This window comes from Mandrillus leucophaeus, unplaced genomic scaffold (genome assembly GCF_000951045.1).
Source record: "Mandrillus leucophaeus isolate KB7577 unplaced genomic scaffold, Mleu.le_1.0 Scaffold182, whole genome shotgun sequence".
Lineage (NCBI taxonomy): Eukaryota > Metazoa > Chordata > Mammalia > Primates > Cercopithecidae > Mandrillus > Mandrillus leucophaeus.
Genome location: NW_012101832.1, coordinates 2,364,468 through 2,382,208, shown reverse-complemented (window position 1 = coordinate 2,382,208; position 17,741 = coordinate 2,364,468). Strand labels below are relative to the sequence as shown.

Here is a 17,741-nt window from a genome sequence, read left to right as displayed (position 1 = left end):
TTTTGTTGCCAGGCTGGAGGACAGTAGCATGATCTCAGCTCACTGCAACCTCCGCCTCCCAGATTCAAGCCATTCTTCTGCCTCAGCCTCTCAAGTAGCTGGGACTACAGCCACACGCCACCACACCCAGCTAATTTTTGTATTTTTAGTAGAGACGGGGTTTCACCATGTTGGCCAGGATGGCCTCGATCTCTTGACCTCATGATCCACCCACCTCGGCCTCCCACAGTGTTGGGATTACAGGTGTCAGCCACCACACCTGGCCAAGAGCATTTCTTATAGTGTTACTTGTAAACATGAAAAGCAAGAATCACCCCAAATTTTTTTCAATGAGCAATTCATTAAATAATGGTGCATCTATATAGAGGATGCTAGGGAGCAGCTGCTAAGCTGGGAGGATTTCTAAGCACTGACATGGGTAGACAGTCAGGATGCTCTGTGATAAAATGCAGAACAATATAAGGGTGATGTCACTGTTATAAGATTAACATTGGTAGGATTTTTAATACATGTAGAAAAAGGTCTGGGCTGCTCTGCCTATGAAGTAGTTGTTCTTTTATTCCTTTACTTTCTTAATAAACTTGGTTTCCTTTAAAAAAATAAAAATAAAATGGGCCGAAAAAAAATATGAAACTGTCAGCAATGTCTTTCACTACCCACCCAACTGTTAACAGATACTATATTGAGGACCTTAACTTTCTACTTTTTTATTTAAAATTTTATGTAGTAATCATTACTTTTGAAATCAGAAAAAAGAAAATGATAAAATATGAAAGGAAACTAGGTGTGGCGGCTCACACCTGTAATCCCAGCACTTTGGGAGGCCAACGTGGGCGGATCACTTGAGCCTAGGAGTTCGAAACCAGCCTGGGCAACATGCCGAAACCCTGGCTCTACAAACAATAAAAGCATTAGTCAGGCATAGTGGCCCACACCTGTAGTCCCAGCTATTCAGGAGGCTGAGGTGGGAGGATTGCTTGAGCCCAGGAGGCAGAAGTGCAGTGAGCCAGTATCACACTACTGCATTCCAGCCTGGGCAATGGCGCAAGACTCTATCTCAGAAAAAAATGAAAGAAAAGGAAGGAAACAAAATGGCATTGCCATACAATTCTCAGAAAAATTAGTGCTCAGTAAATATTGATAAATGAAGATTCATTAAACGAAAGAACAGTTACTGTTTTCTGTTTTTTTAAGAGACCCGTGGACTCCATCCCCGTGGTTCTTACCACCAGAACATTCATAAAATAGCCTCCCATCAGAGCATAGACTCCTCCTGAAGCTCCCACAAGATATCTGAGTGGGTCAAAGATGGAGCTGGCAAGGGACCCTAAAGAAATAAAACACAAAGGATCAGACATGACTATATGGATCAGGAAAGATAAATCTTTCTAATCTAAGGTAGACATTTGGGAAATTTGGCCTATTATATTAGCAAGCAACAAATCTGTTTTGTCCCTTTCATACCATAGAAGTATAGCTGTATATGCTAACTACCACAGTGTTTCTGAAAACATTGAATGTTCATTAGAACAGCAACATAACAGTAACAATGGAGAATTGTCTGGAGCCAGAATTACCACCAGTGTGATTTGAGGTAGTTAACTTTTCTGTGTCTCAGTTTCCCTACCTGCAAAATGGGGCTATTAACAGAACTTACCTCAATGGATTGTCAGGGTAAGTAAATAAGTTGATGTATGTTTCGTGCTTAGAATACTGCCTGATGTGTATTATAGATTTGTTAGCTATTCAGTTGGTGCAAAAGTAATTGCGGTTTTGCCATCACTTTTAAGGGCAAAAACTGCAATTATTTTTGCCTCAACCTAATATTATTGCAAAATATCCTATGTTTAGTCAAAACACCTGAGACAATCCAACATGTTACTATCTAATGGCTATCTTTCTCAATGAGCCATAATGTGCCCTCAGAATCCTTCTCAACATACCGTCCAATCAGATTCCCCAAGCAAGATGAATCCTATTTGCTAAACTCATCCTAGATTTGCTGGACCAAAACAAAGCTTTACAAACCACCTTATGCAAAGACTAAAATATTCTCTCTACACTGCTTAGTTCTATTACTTGGTCTATTCCTTTCAAGGCCGTCTTTCATTTCCTTAGTGTATAATACAATACAATACCTACTTTGTGCAAGAAAAAGTGTCTGTCCTTAGTAACTTTACAAAAAGGTGAACAAATGACTATTATAAAGTGCAAAATATAACAACTACTATGACGAAAATAAATTTATTGTAGGAGCACTTAGGAAGAAGTGATTTTCTAGGCAGAAGGCTGGAGTCCTTGCTACTCTGAGGAGGAGGAGATAACATTTTGATTAAACTTTGAAGAATCTTTAAAATTTGGCCAGACATGGCGGCTCACTCCTGTAATCTCAGTGCTTTGGGAGGCTCAGGCAGGAGGATTGCTTGAGGCCAAGAAGTCAGGAGTCTGAGACCAACCTGGGCTACAGAGTGAGACCCGTCTCCAAAAATATAAGAAAAATATTAGCCAAGCATGGTGGTACACACCTGTGGTCCTTGCTACTCAAGAGGCTGAGCTGATAGGATCACTTGAGCCCAGGAGATTGAGGCTGCAGTGAGCTATGATCATGCCCCTGCACTCCAGCCTGGGTGACAGAGGAAGACCTCCCTGCTCATTCCCACATACAAAAGGATTGGATCAGAAAAACAAAAGAGAAGAAGGTATTCAGGACTTGGAGAACTGTACAAGCAATGGCATAGAAACAGGTATATGGAAGACTGAAGATCAGTGAGAAGTAGTCCAGTAGGCCGGGCGTGGTGGCTCACGCCTGTAATCCCAGCACTTTGGGAGGCCATGGCAGGTGGATCACCTGAGCTCAGGAGTTCAAGACCAGCATGGGCAACATGGTGAAATCCCGTCTCTACTAAAAATACAAAAATTAGCCGGGCGTGGTGGCAGGCACCTGTAATCCCAGCTATTTGGGAGGCTGAGGCAGGAGACTAGCATGAACCCTGGAGGTGGAGGTTGCAGTGAGCTGAGATCGCGCCACTGCACTCCAGCCTGGGCAACAAGAGTTAGACTCCGTCTCAAAAAAATTGGAAAAAAAAAATATATATATACAGGGCCGTGCGCGGTGGCTCACACCTGTAATTCCAGCACTTTGGGAGGCCGAGGCAGGCGGATCACAAGGTCAGGAGATGGAGACCATCCTGGCTAACACAGTGAAACCCCATCTCTACTAAAAATACAAAAAATTAGCTGGGCGTGGTGGCGGGCGCCTGTAGTCTCAGCTATTCGAGAGGCTAAGGCAGGAGAATGGCATGAACCCAGGAGGCGGAGCTTGCAGTGAGCTAAGAACATGCCGCTGCACTCCAGCCTGGGCAACAGAGCGAGACTCCATCTAAAAAAAAAAAAAAGTTAGCTGGTTGTGGTGGCACGTGCCTGTAATTCCAACTACTGGAGAGTCTGAGGCACGAGAATCACTTGAACCCAGAAGGCAGAGGTTGCAGGGAGCCAAGATCGCACCACTGCACTCCAACCTGGTGACAGAATGAGACTCTGTTTCAAAAAAAAAAAAAAAGAAGTAGTCCAGAGCAACTTAGAGCAATGATTCTCAAATGCTAACCTATAGACTAGGGCTGGGGTGATTGTATCATAATCATATGAGAAATTTATGTTTAAAATAGATACAAATGTCTACTTCTGACCATGATAAGGTAACAAGAATAGGATTTGCTGTCTCACTTGAAAAAGCCAAAAGCACTCGACAACATATATGAAAGAATGGTCTTCAAGATACTACACCTCAGAAAACAAAACCAATAAACCCTTAGAGACAGGGAATCAGTTATTCATAGATGAGTTATCTGATTGCCCAGGTACTACCTTGAGGGAAATTACAGAATACAGTGCATGAAGCAGGAACCCAGGCAGATCTCAGCAAATTTTAAGTTGATGAGATGAAGTTTAGAGTCCAGATAGATCTGGACTGCTAGAGTTTATAAGACAGGGTACCACAGAGCAGAAAGCTGCATACAGAAAACTCTAGAAAGGAGCATGCAAGGAAATTACCCAAGCCAAGGAAAGAACCACCAAAAATGAAGTGGGAAGACTACCTGTTGCTTACACAGCACCAGAGAGGCTAAGTAACTTTCTGTACTGGAAAACTCTTGTTTCCACACATCATAAGTCTGGGCATTGTATGACACGTAAGTTACACCTCAATCTTAAAATGTGTCAGGACAAAACCACACACTGCAGAGGGGCAGGGCTCCACCACCAGTTACTCACTTCCCTTGAAACAGAAGCTCAAGTATGAGTAGTGTTCTGTGGCTAAGCTTGTTTTCCCTCCTTTCTGACTTCTAGGAATGATCCTTGTTCTGAACAGGATTTGAGGTAATGTAGGAAACTGCTCTCAATACAGAATTTTTAACTTGATGAAAAAATTGGAAAGAAGGGAAATCAGAGTAAGAAAATCAAGTGTGATCAGTATGAAGTTAGCATACAAAGGAAGTGCAGCAAGGCCCAGGCACCCCCTGAGAAGGGACTCAGGCGACAGCCAGAGGGGGGCCAGGCAATCAGGGGCATGTCACTAAGGTCAAAGGTGGGGCAGACCTTGGTCCCCTGCCCCCGTGGCCACCTTACCCAGGCCACCCCAATAGCATGAACTGTCCTACAAGGTTACCATACCTAGGGAAGATGGGGGGCGGTTTCTCAATGCTGGTGTTTGGTGAGCCCAAGAGTGCTCAGCTTTTACTGTCCTCCCTAACAGGCATCTGGGGCACAGGGATGCTGACCCTTGAACTCCTAACTGGAATTGGAATTCAGGTCCCTTGGGAACACTGGGCACCTAGGGACATGAGGGCAGGACTGGCCACAGCCAGGTTTCCCTTAGAAACAGACTGGTTGAATTAATGAACTGAACAAATGAACCGATGTGTTTTGCCCCAAAGAAAAATGAGCTTTGTCCTGGGTGGAGTGATTGCCTTTGAAAAGCCATCAAGGCCACCTGCCAACAGCCGAGAGCTGAGCTGCTGTGTTCCTGGCTGACTCTGGCCCTTCCAGTCCTCCTCTGGGTCTGCCCCAGTCCTGCAAGCTCATGGCCAGGGTGATAATGATGGTGGCAACACCATGGTCCTCGCTGCTCTTCCTGGGGCAGGAGGGCCCCAAGGACTGATAAGCCAAATCCAGGGCTGCCCTCCACTGCTTTTCTGCCCTGCGACTTTTCTCTAGGTCCTTTCCTCCAAGCAATGTGGGGATGTGTACCGGAAAATGCCATAATTAATGGATGTTGCATAGAGTACACAAAAGGGTCCAGTGGTAGGAATAATTACCTTCTTACCAAAAAGAATCAAACTGCTTCCAAGTAACATAACTGAGTTACAGAACAAATCTAAAAAGTATTTATGGCCTGGCACGGTGGTTCATGCCTGTAATCCCAGCACTTTGGAAGGCCAAGGCGGGTAGATCACTTGAGGTCAGGAGTTCAAAAGCAGCCTGACCAACATGGTGAAACCTCTTCTCTACTAAAAATACAAAAATCAGCCGGGCATGGTGGTGTGCACCTGTAATCCTAGCTACTCGGGAGGCTGAGACACAAGAACCCCTTGGGCCAAGTGCAGTGGCTCACGCCTGTAATCCCAGCACTTTGGTAGGCCAAAGCAGATGGATCATTAAGGTCAGGAGTTTGAGACCAGCCTGGCCAACATGGTGAAACCCCATCTCCACTAAAAACACAAAAATTAGCTGGGCATGGTGGCACACGCCTGTAATCCCAGTTACTTGGAAGACTGAGGCGGGAGAATTGCTTGAGCCTGGGAGGCGAGGGTTGCAGTGAGCCGAGATCCACCACTGCACTCCAGCCCAGGTGACAAGAGTTAGACTCTGTCTCAAAAAATAAATAAAAGAATCACTTGAACCTGGAAGACGGAGGTTGCAGTGAGCCAAGACTGTGCCACAGCACTCCAGCCTGGATGACAGAATAAGACTCTATCTCAAAAAAAATAAGTAAATAAACAAAAATAAAAAGTATTGGCCGTGCAGTGGCTCATGCCTGTAATCCCAGCACTTTGGGAGGTAAAGGCAGGCAGATCACTTGAGGTCAGGAGTTCAAGACCAGCCTGACCAACATAGCAAACCCTGTCTCTACTAAAAATACAAAATTTAACCAGGCAGTGGTGGCACATATCTGTAGTCCCAGCTACTTGGGAGGCTGAGGCAAGAGAATCGCTTGAACCTAGGAGGCAGAGGCTGCAGTGAGCCAAGATCACACCACTGCACTCCAATCTGGGTGACAGAGCAAGACTCCCTCTCTAAATAAATAAATAAATAAATATTTAAAAATTTAAAAAGTATTTATAGGAACACAAAAATACGCACCATCCAACTAGATAAAATGTCTAGCATCCAATCAAAAATTATCAGGTATATTGTCAGGTACAGTGGCTCACACCTGTAATCCCAGCACTTTGGGAGGCCAAGGCAGGCCGATCTCCTGAGGTCAGGCCTCGCCCACATGGTGCAACCCCATCCCTACTAAAAATACAAAAATTAGCTGGGCTTGCTGGCGGGCACCTGTAATCCCAGCTACTCTGGAGGCTGAGACAGGAGAAATGCTTGAACCCAGGAGGCGGAGGTTGCAGTGAACCAAGATCATGCCATTGCACTCCAGCCTGGACAACAGAGCAAGACTCTGTCGAAAGAAAGAAAGAGGGGTGGGGGTAGAGAGAGAGAGAGAGAAGAGAGGACAGGAGAGGAGAGGAGAGGAGAGGAGAGGAGAGGAGAGAAGAGGGGAGAGGAGAGGAGAAGAGAGGAGAAATTTAAAAATAAATAAATAAATAAATGGGCCGGGCATGGTGGCTCATGCTTATAATCCCAGCACTTTGGGAGGCCGAGGCCAGTGGATCACCTGAGGTCAGGAGTTTGAGACCAGCCTGGCCAGCATGATAAAACGCTGTCTCTACTAAAAATACAAAAATTAGCCGGGTATGGTGGCACATACCTGTAGTCCCAGCTACTCGGGAGACTGAGGCAGGAGAATAGCTTGAACCCAGTGGAGGTTGCAGTGAGCCGAGATCGCACCACTGCACTCCAGTCTGGGTGACAGAGTGAGACTCCATCTCAAAAAACAAAAATAAATAAATAAATAAAGCAAAAACTGATAGAACCACAGGAGAAACAGACAAATGCATTACTATAATCAGAGATTTCAATAATCCTCTCTCAATAATCTATAGAAAAAGTAAACAGAAAATCAGAAGACAACATAGTCAACCAAATGGACCTAATTGACATTTATACAATATTCTACCCAACAACAGATCACACATTATTTTCAAATGTACAAAGAACACTTACCAACATAGGCCATATTCTGGACCATAAAACAAATCTTAAAACATTTAAAAGGATTCAAGTCATACAAAGTTTGTTCTCTAACCACAGTTTTTTTCCTTTTTTTTTTTTTTTAGACGGAATCTTGCTCTGAAGCCCAGGCTGGAGTGCAGTGGCGTGATCACAGCTCACTGAAGCCTCGACTTCCCAGGCTCAGGTGATTTTCCTACTTCAGCCTCCTGAATAGCTGGGACTACAGGTGTGCACCACTAAGCTAATTTTTGTTTTTGTTTTTTTTAATTTTTTTATTTTTTAAATTATTATTATTATTATTATTGAGATGGAGTCTCACTCTTTTACCCAAGCTGGAGTACAGTGGCACAATCTCAGCTCACTGTAACCTCTGCCTCCTGGGTTCAAGCGATTCTCCTGCCTTAGACTCCTGAGTAGCTTGGATTACAGGTGCGCACCACCACCTTGCTAATTTTTTTGTATTTTTAATAGAGACGAGGTTTCACCATGTTGGTCAGGCTGGTCTCGAACTTCTGACCTGATGATCCGCCCACTTCAGCCTCCCAAAGTGCTGGGATTACAGGCGTGAGCCACCGCACCTGACCTTTGTTTTTTTTTAAAGATGGGGTTTAACCATGTTGCCCAGGCTGGTCTTGAACTCCTGGGCTCAAGTGATCTGCCCACCTCAGCCTCCCAAAGTGCTAGGATTACAGGCGTGAGCCACCATGCCCAGCCTCTAAACACAGTTAAACTAGATATTAACTATAGAACATCTTTGGAAAAATACACAAATATTTGAAAACTAAATAACACATTTTAAATAACCCATGTGTCAAAGAAAACATCAAAAGGGAAATTAGCAAGTACAGACAACATAATAATCTATGTAGAAAATCTAATGGAATCTACAAAAAGCTTCTAGAAGTAATAAGTGAGTTTAGCAAGGTTGGAAGACACAAGATCTATATACAAAATATACCAAAAAAAATTATATTTTCATGTGGTACAATGAAGAATGAGAAACAGAAATTTTTTTTTTTTTTTTTTTGAGATAGAGTTTTGCTCTTGTCACCCAGGCTAGAGTGCAATGGCACTATCTCAGCTCACTGCAACCTCCGCCTCCTGGGTTCAAGCCATTCTCCTACCTCAGCCTCCTAAGTAGCTGGGATTACAGGCCCCCACCACCATGCCCAGCTAATTTTTGTCTTTTTAGTAGAGACGGGGTTTCACTATGTCGGCCAGGCTGGTCTCGAACTCCTGACCTCAGGCGATCCACCTGCCTCGGCCTCCCAAAGTGCTGGGATTACAGGCATGAGCCACCATGCCTGGCTGAGAAATAGAAATTTTAAAAACATTACCATTTCTAATATGTCAAAAATATGACATATATAGAGATAAATCTGACCAAAAGCTCTGCAAGACATAAACACTGAAAACTAAAAAACATGCTGAGAGGAATTTTGAAAGACCGAAATAAATAGAAAGGTATACCTTGTTCAACATGGGTTGGAAGATTCAATACTGTTAAAATGTCAGTTTTCCCCAAGTTGGTCTATAGATTCAATGCAATCCAAATCCCAGCAGATTTTTTTTTTTTTTTTTAGAAACTGACAAACTAAGTTATATGGAAATGCAAAGGATTTAGAATAACCACAAAAATTGTGAAAAAGAGTAAAGTTGGAGTGGTAGCCCTTCCTGATTTCATGACTAACAAGTCATGAAAACTACAGTAACCAAGATATGTGGTATTGGTGTAAAGATATACAAATACATAAGTGGAACAGAATAGAACCTCCAGAGATTAACACACTCATATATACAAACGACTTCAACAAAGATACAAAAGCAATTCGTATTTTCAACAAAGATACTAAAGCAATTCAATGGAGAAAGGACTGTCTTTTCAACAAATGATGTTAGAACAGACATCCACATGACTTCAGTCCTTTCCTTGCAAAACAAAAAACCAGACGATACACCTAAATGGAAAGCCTAAAATAATAAAACTTCTAGGAAAGAACATAGAAGAAATCTTGGTGATTTTGTGTTAGGTAAAAATTATTTGATACAGGCTGGGCGTGGTGGCTCATGTCTGTAATCCCAGCACTTTGGGAGGCCAAGGTGGGTGAATCACGAGGTCAGGAGTTTGAGACCAGTCTGACCAACATAGTGAAACTCCGTCTCTACTAAAAATACAAAAAACATTAACTGGGTGTGGTACTGCATGCCTGTAATCCCAAGTACTCGGAGGCTGAGGCACAAGAATTGCTTGAACCTGGGAGGTGGAGGTTGCAGTGAGCCGAGAGCATGCCATTTCACTCCAGCCTGGGTGACAGAGACTCTGTCTCAAGATAAAAGAAACAAAAACGACTGGGCACAGTGGCTCAGGCTGGGCATGGTTGCTCACGCCTCTAATCCCAGCACTTTGGGAGGCCAAGACAGGTAGATCATGAGGTCAGGAGTTCGAGACCAGCCTGGCGAACATAATGAAACCCTGTCTCTACTAAAAATACAAAAAATTAGCCAGGCATGGTGGCGGGCACCTGTAATCCCAGCTACTTGGGAGTCTGGAGCAGGAGAATTGCTTGAATCCAGGAGGCAAAGGTTGCAGTGAGCCGAGATCACTCCATTGCACTCCAGCTCGGGCAACAGTGTTAGACTTCAACCCCCCAAAAAAACAAACTTACAGCTAACATTACACTTTGTGGCGAAAGACTAATTGCTTTCTGCCTAAGTTTGGAAACAAGGCAAGAACATCTGTTCTCTTCACTCTTAATCAGCATAGTGCTTGAAGTGCTAGCCAATACAATAAGGCAAGAAAAAGAAACAAAAGGCATACAGATTGGAAAGGAAGATATAAACTGTCCCTATTTATAGATGACATGATGATTTGCAGATGACATGAAAAATCCCAAGGAATCTAAAACAAAACAAAAACCCTACTACTAAGTGAGTTCAGCAAGGTTGCAAGGTATAAGAAATAACATGCACAGGCCGGGTGTGGTGGCTCATGCCTATAATCCCAACACTTTGGGAGGCCGAGGTGGGCGGATCACGGGTCAGGAGATCAAGACCATCCTGGCTAACACGGTGAAACCCTGTCTCTACTAAAACTACAAAAAATTAGCCAGGCGTGGTGGCAGGTGCCTGTAGTCCCAGCTACTCGGGAGGCTGAGGCAGGAGAATGGCGTGATCCTGGGAGGCAGAGCTTGCAGTGAGCGGAGATCGCGCCACTGCACTCCAGCCTGGCCAACAGAGTGAGACTCCATCTCAAAAAAACAAAAAGAATAATATGCACAAATCAATTGTGTTTCTGTATACTAGCAATAAACATATGGACACTGAAATTTAAAATACAACACCATTTAGGAGATATAAATAAAAGACACTCTTCATAGATTGAAACACTCAATATAGAAAATATATCAGTTCTCCCCAAATTGATGTACAGATTTAAGGCAACTCCTATCAAAATTCCAACAAGAATTTCTATAGCTATAAACAGAATTATTCTAATGCTTATATGGAAAGGCAAAGGAATTAAAGAATAAAGTGGGAGGAATCATTCTCATTTCAAAACTTATTATATAGCTACAGTAAGCAAGCCTATGTAGTTTTGGTGGAGGGATAGACATAGAGACTGATAGAATAAAAAGAACCCAGAATAGCCCCCACATAACTACAGGCAACTGATTTTTTTATAATGGTGCAAAAGCAATTCAGTGAAGGAGGAAAAAGTCCTTTCAAGGAATTGTTCTAGCGTAACTGGATATCTTCAGGCCAAACAAACAAAACAGACCTCAAACTCAAAATGGGTTGCATATTTAAAAGTAAAGGCCAGGCATGGTCGCTCACGCCTATAATCCCAGCACTTTGGGAGGCCAAGGCGGGCAGATTACCTGAGGTCAGGAGTTTGAGACTAGCCTGGCCAACATGGCAAAACCCCGTCTCCACTAAAAATACAAAAATTAGCCAGGCGTATTGGTGGGCACCTGTAATCCCAGCTACTCAGGAGGCTGAGGCTGGAGAATTGCTTGAACCTGGGAGGTGAAGGTTGTAGTGAGCCGAGATCACGCTATTGCACTCCAGCCTGGGTGACAAGAGCGGAACTCTGTCTCAAAATAAATAAATAAATAAAATCAAAGAAAAAAAAAGTAAAGCATAAGGCCTGGTGCAGTGGCTCATTCCTGTAATCCCAACACTTTAGGAGGCCAAAGCCGGAGGATCACTTGAGCACAGGAGTTCGAGGCCGCAGGCTGCAGTAACCTACGATGGTGCCACTGCATTCCAGCCTAGGCAACCAAGTGAGACCCTGTCTCTAAAAGTGAACAAACAAATAAATAAATGTAAAGCATAAAACTATAACTTTTAGAAGATAACATTGGAAAAAATCTTCAGGACTTAAGGTTCAGTGAAAAGTTTGTAAGACATAACCCCAAAAGCACCATTCATAAATGGAAAAATTGATGTTAGACTTCATGAAAATTTAAAATTCATGTTCTCTGAAAGACCTTGGTAAGAGGATAAAAAGACAAGCTACAGACTGGGTGAAAATATTTATAAACTACATATTCATCTAAGGGCTAGCATCTAGAATATACACACAACCCTCACAATTCAACAGTTAAAAAATGTAAGAAAATGGGCAAAAAACATGAAGAGACATTTCACTAAAGAAGATAGACAGATGACAGATAAGCACATAAAAAGATATTCAACAATGCCTCTCAGAATGTCCCTCCAAATTTGAAAAAAAAAAAAAAAAGATATTCAACATCATTAGCCATTAGGAAATGCAAATTAAGACCATGATCAGCTGGGCGCAGTGGCTCACGCCTGTAATCCCAGCACTTTGGGAGGCCAAGGCAGACGGATCACCTGAGGTCAGGAGTTTGAGACCAGCCTGACCAACATGGACAAACCTCGTCTCTACTAAAAATACAAAATTAGCCAGGTGTGATGGTGCACGAGTAATCCCAGCTACTCGGGAGGCTGAGGCAGGAGAATCACTTGAACCCGGAAGGTGGAGGTTGCTGTGAGCTGAGATCGCACCACTGCACTCCAGCCTGGGCAACAAGAGTGAAACTCTGTCTCAAAATAAACAAACCAAAAAAAGACCATGATCAGATATCACTACCCACTTAGGAGTGAAATGGGAAAAGTTCCCTCGTTCTCCTTGCAGGGTGTGCGATGGGGGTGTGGTTCGCTTCTTCAGTGCCCCGCTGCTCAGACCTCTGGGGGAGTATTCAGATGGGCAGGCTGTGGGGCTCTGACCCCATGGCAGTGTCTAGGGTTGAATTTACAGCTGAAGCCCCAGTGGGCACATGTTACAGGGTACTCTTTTAGTTTAGGCGTCCGTAGGTGGCTTCTGTTAGTCAGCTCAGTTTACTTCTGCCTTATTTCCAGGTCAGAGAGCTTTCTGTAATCCCAGGGTTCTTGCCTTGGTGTACAGGAAGAATTGGATGGATCACACGTGGGCTTGGAGAATGAGTGCAAGGTTTTATTGAGTGGAAGCAGCTCTCAGCAGATGGGGGAGCCAGAAGGGAGATGGTTTTCCCCTGGAGTCAGGCCACTTGGCAGCCCGGGATCTCCTCTGACTGCCCCAGCCAAACTCCGCATCCTTCTGCTGGTCAGTGGCCTGCTGGCCTGCTGGCATCTGTCCTGTCATCTTCTGCCGATGTGTTCCTCTCCACATCCAGCCACTTGTGTGTCTGCCAGCTAGGGTCTCAGGGTTTTTATAGGCACAGGATGGGTGCATGGCAAGTCAGGGTGGTATTGGGGAGTGCAACATTTGGGCAGGAAAACAAAAATGTCTGTCCTCATGTAGGTCCGTGGGCACAGGCCTGGAGGTGGAGCCCTAGCCAGGCACTATGCCCTCCTCTACCCAGCACTTCCCTTCCCCCCTTCCAGATCACGAACACAGGTAAAATAACAAATCATGACATCAAATGCTGAATGTGAATTATTTAGGCATTGCTAGGGTGAATGTAAAATGGGAGAGACATTCTAGAAAATATTCTTTAAATGTTTACTATCTAAAGAATTCTCTTTAAAAATTCACCTGTAATCCCAGCACTTTGGGAGGCCGAGGTGGGTGGATCACAAGGTCAGGAGTTCGAGACTAGCCTGGCCAACATGATGAAACCTCATCTCTACTAAAAATACAAAAGTTAGCTGGGTGTGGTGGCGGGCACCTGTAATCCCAGCTACTCGGGAGGCTGAGGCGGGAGAATCGTTTGAATCTGGGAAGTGGAGGTTGCAGTGAGCCGAGAGCACGCCATTGCACTCCAGCCTGGGTGACAGGGCGAGACTCTTATCTCAAAATAAATAAATAAAATAAAATAAAATTTAAAAATAAAATATGCCACTATCATGTGATCCAACAACTATGCCTTTGGACATTTATCTTAGAGAATGAAAACTCTGTTCACAAAACCCCATACTTATGTTCATAAAAACGTATACACAGGTGTTTAGAGTGGTGTCATTCCTAATAGCCAAAAGCTGCAAACAACGCAGATGACCTTCATTGAGTGAATGGTTAAACAAGCGATGCTATACCCATTTTATGGAATAAATACTGGGCAATAAAAAGCAATAAACTATTGACATATACAACAACCGAGATGAATCCCCGGAGAATTATGCTGAGTGAAGAAAATCAATCCCTCAAGGGTATATACTGGATTATTCCATTTATACAATATTCTTCAGATGACAAAATTATAGAAATGGAGAACAGATTCGTAGTTGCCAGAGGTAAAGGAGGGTGGGACAGAAAACGGTATAGCTATAAAAAGACATCATGAGGGATCCATATGGTTTGAAAATGTTTTGTACCCTGACTATATCAACGTGGGTGTCCTAGTTGTGATACAGTACTAATGTTTTGCAAGATGTCACCATTGAGGATCGCTGGTTTAAAGGGTACATAAGACCTTTAGGCATTATTTCTAACAACTGCATGTAAATCTATAATTATCTCAAAATTAAAAGTTTAATTTAAAAAATGCTTCCAATAAATAAACAAATGGATGGATGGGAGTTCTAATATTTTCTTCCCATGCCATAATGGATCATCTTAGGCACACCCAGTTTTAGAGATCACTAACATATGCTGCTTGTACCTACCCAGTCTTAGAGCCCCTTTGGTTATTCTCTACATTCTCTTAAAGTTGTCTTTCTTAAATGCAAATCTGATCATGCTTCTTCTCAAAACCATTAGTCTGACATATAAGGGCCTTCATGATCTGGCTTTAGGCCTTTACTCAAATACGTACCTATACACCAAACTACTTGCAGTTTTCTTTATTCTTTTTCTTTTTTTTTTCTTTTTGAGACAGAGTCTCGCTCTGTTGCCCAGGCTGGAGTGTGGAGTGCGGTGGCACAATCTTGGCTCACTGTAATCTCCACCCGCTAGGTTCAAGCGATTCTGGTGCCTCAGCCCCCTGAGTAGCTGGGATTACAGGAGTGAGCCACCACGCCCAGCTAATTTTTGTATTTTTGGTAGAGACAGGGTTTCACCATATTGGCCAGGCTGGTCTCGAACTCGTGGCCTCAAGTGATCCACCCTCCTCAGCCTCCCAAAGTGCTGGGATTACAGGCAGGAGCACCTGGCATACTTGCAATTTGAATTATGCAAAACCCTGTGTTTAGTGTGAGATACCTGAGGACAGGCACAATGACTTGTCTTTGCTTGCCGATAGTATCTCTAATTCAATGATCTCTAAGGCTTAGTGTGTTCCTAGCACATATGAGGAGTGCAATAAATCCTGACTTAAAGAAGCCTACTATAAGTGTGTCGTCCTTTGCTTGTAATCCTGAGAGCCCAGAGGTATTGATTCTGTGTTACCTCAGAACACTGACCTGCAATCACTCCTGCCAGGTACACCAGCCCCACACGGAGGCCTTTGTGGACCATTTCCAATGGAATACCCAAAACAAGCTGCATACAAAGATTCCCCAAGATGTGCTGAACTCTGCAAAGACAAACAACAGTTGTCACATATTATGACTAAACCCAGCAGTTATTTCCCTGGGAGATGAACAGACACTTTCATGTGTTTTCTCCAGTTAAGGATTTGCTTAACTAGAATTCCATTTTCTAATTTTTCTTAGCAGACAACTCTTTTTTTCTTTTTCTTTTTTCTGTGCGTGTGTGCGTGTGTGTGTGTGTGTGCGCGTGCGTGTGTGTGTGCGCGTGCGTGTGTGTGTGTGCGTGTGCGCGTGTGTGTGTGTGTGTGCGCGTGTGTGCATGTGCGTGTGTGTGCGTGTGTGTGCGTGTGTGTGTGTGTGCGTGTGTGCGTGTGCGTGCGTGTGTGCGTGTGTATGTGCGTGTGTGTGTGTGTGTGCGTGTGCGTGTGTGTGTGTGCGTGCGTGCGTGTGTGTGTGTGTGACAGTCTTGCTGTGTCTCCCAGCCAGGAGTGCAGTGGTGCAATCTCTGCTCACCACAACCTCTGCCTCAAGGGTTCAAGTAATTCTCATGCCTCAGCCTCCCAAGTAGCTGGGATTACAGGCATATGCCACCACTCCTGGCTAATTTTTTTTTTTCTTTTCTTTTTTTGAGACGGAGTTTATCTCTTGTTGCCCAAGCTGGAGTGCAATGGCATGATCTTGGCTCACTGCAACCTCCACCTCCCAGGTTCAAGCGATTCTCCTGCTTCAGCCTCCCTAGTAGCTGAGATTACAGGTGGCTGCAACCACGCCCAGCTTATTTTTTTTCTTTTCTTTTCTTTTCTTTTTTTTTTTTTGAGATGGAGTTTATCTCTTGTTGCCCAGGCTGAAGTGCAATGGTATGATCACGGCTCACTGCAACCTCTGCCTCCCAAGTTCAAGCGATTCTCCTGCCCCAGCCTCCTCAGTAGCTGTGATTACAGGCATGCGCTACCACACCCAGCTAATTTTGCATTTTTAATAGAGACAGGGTTTCTCCATATTGATCAGGCTGGTCTCGAACTCCTGACCTCAGGTGATCTGCCTGCCTTGGCCTCCCAAAGGCTGCGATTACAGTAGTGAGCCACCGTGCCCGGCCTAATTTTTGCATTTTTAGTAGAGATGAGATTTCACCATGTTGGTCAGGCTGGTCTCGAACTCCTGACCTCAGTGATCCACCTGCCTCAGCCTCCCACAGTGCTGGGATTACAGGCATGAGTCACCGCGCCTCGCCGATTTTTGTATTTCAAGTAGAGACAGTGTTTCACCATGTTGGCCAAGTTGGTCTTGAACTCCTGACCTCGGGTGATCCACCCACTTTGGCCTGGGAAAGTGCTGGGATTACAGGCATGAGCCACCATGCCTGGCCTCTCTGGGCATCTTATATGGGAAAAAAATAACCTCTGTGTAAGGCCTTGTTAGATATTTTTGGTACTTGCATCCAAAACATTCCTAATTTATATAATTCTATACATGGTATGTCCTACACAGCCTTGCAAAAAAGAAATTTTTTTTTTTTGAGGCAGAGTGTGCTCTGTCACCCATGCTGGAGTGCAGTGGCACAATCCCAGCTCACTGCAACCTCTGCCCATGTGCCACTATGCCCAGCTAATTTTTGTATTTTTAGTGGAGACAGAGTTTCACCATATTGGCCAGGCTGGTCTCGAACTCCTGACCTCGTGATCCACCCACCTCAGCCTCCCAAAGTGCTGGGATTACAGGTGTGAGCCACCGCATCTGGACTTTTTTTTTTTTTTTTTTTTGAGACAGGGTTTCACTCCCTTCACCTAAGCTAGAATGCAGTGTCTCGACTTTGACTCACTACATTTCCGTCTCCTGGGCCTGAGGATTCCTTAATTGTCCCACCTCAGCCTCCCCAGTAGCTGGGACTACAGGCACACACCCTGTGCCCAACTAATTTTTTTTTTTTTTTTTTTTTGGGAGAGATGGGGGTTTCACCATGTCACCCAGGCTGGTTTTGAACTCCTGGGCTCAAGCAATCCACCCACCTCAGCCTCCAAAAGTGCTGGGATTATTGGTGTGAGTCACTGCTCCTGGCTGCAAATTTTTTTTAAGTGCCTTACTATGTGTTAGGCACAGTGAAAACTATAGCCATTGTCTCATTTAATCACAACAACCTTATGAGGTATATTGTACCCAGCCTACTATATACTATAATACTGCACTGCCTTACATAGCTATTTAACTGACATGTTCCCTCTTATCATCTTAAAGTCCTTGTGTGCAGGAGCCATGTTGGCTCAGGATATACTCGTTAAATGGACACTGAGCAATTGGTGATTTTGCCCCTGATTTGTCAAGCCTCTGAGTGATGTGTCCTGATGCCTATTTAACCACTAAGCAAAAGTGTCATCCTTTCTATTTTATTTATTTATTTATTTTATTTTTATTTTATTATTTATTTATTTTTGAGATGGAGTCTCGTGCTATCACCCAGGCTGGAGTGCAGTGGCGTGATCTCGGTT

General features: G+C 43.9%; 1 protein-coding gene across 3 annotated transcripts in view; it reads right to left on the bottom strand.

Annotated features, from left to right (window-relative positions):
- RHBDL2 (rhomboid, veinlet-like 2 (Drosophila)) overlaps positions 1 to 17,741 on the bottom strand; it is a 57,897-nt gene that overhangs the window by 9,249 nt on the left and 30,907 nt on the right. For all 3 annotated transcript variants that reach the window (XM_011977686.1, XM_011977684.1, XM_011977685.1), the window contains exons 4-5: positions 15,190 to 15,302; positions 1,227 to 1,327 (exon numbers count right to left, since the gene is read on the bottom strand). In XM_011977686.1, the coding sequence (XP_011833076.1) occupies positions 1,227 to 1,327; positions 15,190 to 15,302 (214 nt within the window). The remainder of the gene's footprint in view (positions 1 to 1,226; positions 1,328 to 15,189; positions 15,303 to 17,741) is intronic.